Source organism: Penaeus monodon, chromosome 10 (assembly GCF_015228065.2).
Source record: "Penaeus monodon isolate SGIC_2016 chromosome 10, NSTDA_Pmon_1, whole genome shotgun sequence".
Classification (NCBI taxonomy): domain Eukaryota; kingdom Metazoa; phylum Arthropoda; class Malacostraca; order Decapoda; family Penaeidae; genus Penaeus; species Penaeus monodon.
This window is the reverse complement of record NC_051395.1, coordinates 10,299,273-10,301,772: the sequence shown is the minus strand read 5'-3', so window position 1 is coordinate 10,301,772 and position 2,500 is coordinate 10,299,273. Positions and strand designations below refer to the sequence as shown.

The window sequence follows — 2,500 nt, the reverse complement described above, 5'->3', positions numbered from 1 at the left end:
TCTAAGTTTAACCTTTGAGTCATACGAATAAACTTTACAAGTCTGCATTTCATAACTAAACTAAGTTACAGCAACTATAATTACAAGATAAAAATAAGGACTGATAATATGCTGCTGATAGTCATTTCAAAGTGGTATGATGAATATCAGGCATTGTTACATGTAGCAACAAAATTATTTGACGTCGACTGGATGGCTGAGTAGACAAGAAAATGCGTAGAATATATGACTGAAGAAAGGAAAATAAATTTAATTCACAGGAAAAAATCAAATCCTTTGTAGATAATTCCAAATCCAAAATACGAATATTCCCGGTATAACAGCACACACACACACAAATTAAGAATCTTAAGTAAGAATTCTCATGAAGTATAACAGTAAGGCCCTAATAAAATAACCACTAACCAAGCTAATTCCCCCTTGCCTAGGACCTGGCATGGGAGCGGATGCAGGGCCGCGACGGACACCGCACCCTCATGAGGTTCCTGCGCAACCTCCGCTACTCCTCCCTGAAGCGAGAGGTGCTCGGCGGGCCGGCCGTCACCCACGATTCCGTCGTCGAGGCCCTAGGGGACTACCAGGTGGGTGCTAGGTGGGCGTGGGCGTTTCATTACAATATGGGTCGTGGAGACATGCAGTTGTCGTGTTTTTTTTAAGAATTGCTGAAGGGCGTCACTATACCTGATCGGAGGTTATTATGTTACTAATGGGAGAAACGTCATAGGAACTCCAGGTGAGTGGCTGTGGGAAGGTGTGTGCTGATGGAGCCTTGGGTGGGTGCTGGAGGCAGACGCCGTGCGTGAGTATTCGCTGTCCTGTCATTAGTTGCTGTGAAATCATGGTGTTCTGGTAACAATTTGTAAGTCAGAAAGAGAAAAGAGGAGAGAGAGATCAGACATATAACAGTGCATCATTTTTTAAAAACTCTTTCAAGAATAATGATGTGGTTGTAATAATTTAAATTGATAGACGTTTCTAGTCTTTCAGGGCGGCTCTGACGATAAACAACACTCTTTCCCCGCTTGTATAATATAATGCATCGCTGTTATTGGATAAAATAAGAATAAATAAATTGTAATAAATGATTAAACGGAAAAACTATAAACTGCTTTCAGGCTTTGTAGTTGTGCCGGTGCGCTACTCCGTTACGCTGCATCGTGTAATATTTGTTAAAACTTCGCTTACAGATCTATCAAAATTACACAAATTTTGTGCAGGAACTAGTCAAGCATTATCTCTGTAAATGGCCTTTGTTCCACCGTGTGTTGCGCTTTGCTTGGAGTACCAAGACAATTTCCCTGTAATACAAAATATGTTGCATATATCCATAATTTCGCAAAACAATAAGAGTAATAAGAACAATAAGAGTAATAAGAATACATTATGTGTAATATACATTTTGTTTTCAAAGCCAAATTCTAAAGAAATTGTGGATCTCTTAATACAGAGCTATATGAGTCGAAAATGTTTCGTATCCCAAGTATCATAAAATACCATTATGCAGTAAGCCTCAAATATCTCGTGAGCCATTCCCGTTCCCTCTGAGACGACCACATCATAAGAGTTCTGAGCCATAGGATCGTTAGGGGTACTTAGGGGCTCCATTGTAGACCGTAGGGCATCCATGTACAGAAAGCTTCCAATGTAATAGCTATGCACTGAAGGCGACCAGCGAACGCGACAGCGTATCGCCTTGCGACCTAGGCTTCCGCAATGTCGATAACAGTACTCATATTGACATTGAGCTTCTGGATGCTTCTGTCTCCCAGCTTCCTATCGCTTCTTTGGTCTCTATGCTCGCCGCGGCCTAGCGAGATGGCTTCGCAGAGCATGAAAGCGCTCTCTCCACCAACAGTCAGATTTCGGTCCACTCAGGTCACGACCATCGCGCTCGGAATGAAGGTGTCCCTGTTTCGGCATGGTATTCGTGCTGTCACGCCAGATTGCGACAAAAGGTCACCCTCGCCATTGCAGGTCGGGACACTCCTTTGAATGCTCAGATTCACGCATGAATGATCTACGAGTAATATATTATTAGATTTCCATCACGAGATGCTGCAACATATCAGTAATTTAATTATAATATGGTTTTATTAGAGGTCAATAGTCTTTATACTGGTCACATGATCGATATTTATCTAAAAAGACATTCGGTCTCTCTAAGAGAGGTCCGAAAACCGATGACATGTTAACTCACACCATCTCGAAACACTCCATAGAAAAAAAGATGAAAACAGCCGACAGACAAACACTGACCTACTCTCTATCCCCGGCAGGTGCTAGCGCGAGGGATGGGGCTGCAGATGGCCATGGTGGGCAGGAGGACCAAGTTCACTCTCTACCTGAACAATTCCACGACGCTCGACCTCGTGGTGGAGATAAAAAATGAGGAGGGAGATTACTGTAGCCACAGAATCACCAATCGCTCTCCACTCAGGTCGAGGGTCCTCTCCAAACAGGCGCTCAAGGTTAGCATGATGATGATGATGTGTCTTTGATA

At 42.9% G+C, this 2,500-nt stretch overlaps 1 protein-coding gene across 1 annotated transcript in view; it reads left to right on the top strand.

Moving 5' to 3' along the window:
- Nucleotides 1-2,500, top strand: part of LOC119577517 (filamin-B-like) — a 17,199-nt gene that overhangs the window by 14,382 nt on the left and 317 nt on the right. Inside the window, exons 4-7 of the mRNA XM_037925113.1 lie at nucleotides 429-581; nucleotides 725-733; nucleotides 1,876-1,974; nucleotides 2,277-2,468. Of these exons, the coding sequence (XP_037781041.1) occupies nucleotides 429-581; nucleotides 725-733; nucleotides 1,876-1,974; nucleotides 2,277-2,468 (453 nt within the window). The remainder of the gene's footprint in view (nucleotides 1-428; nucleotides 582-724; nucleotides 734-1,875; nucleotides 1,975-2,276; nucleotides 2,469-2,500) is intronic.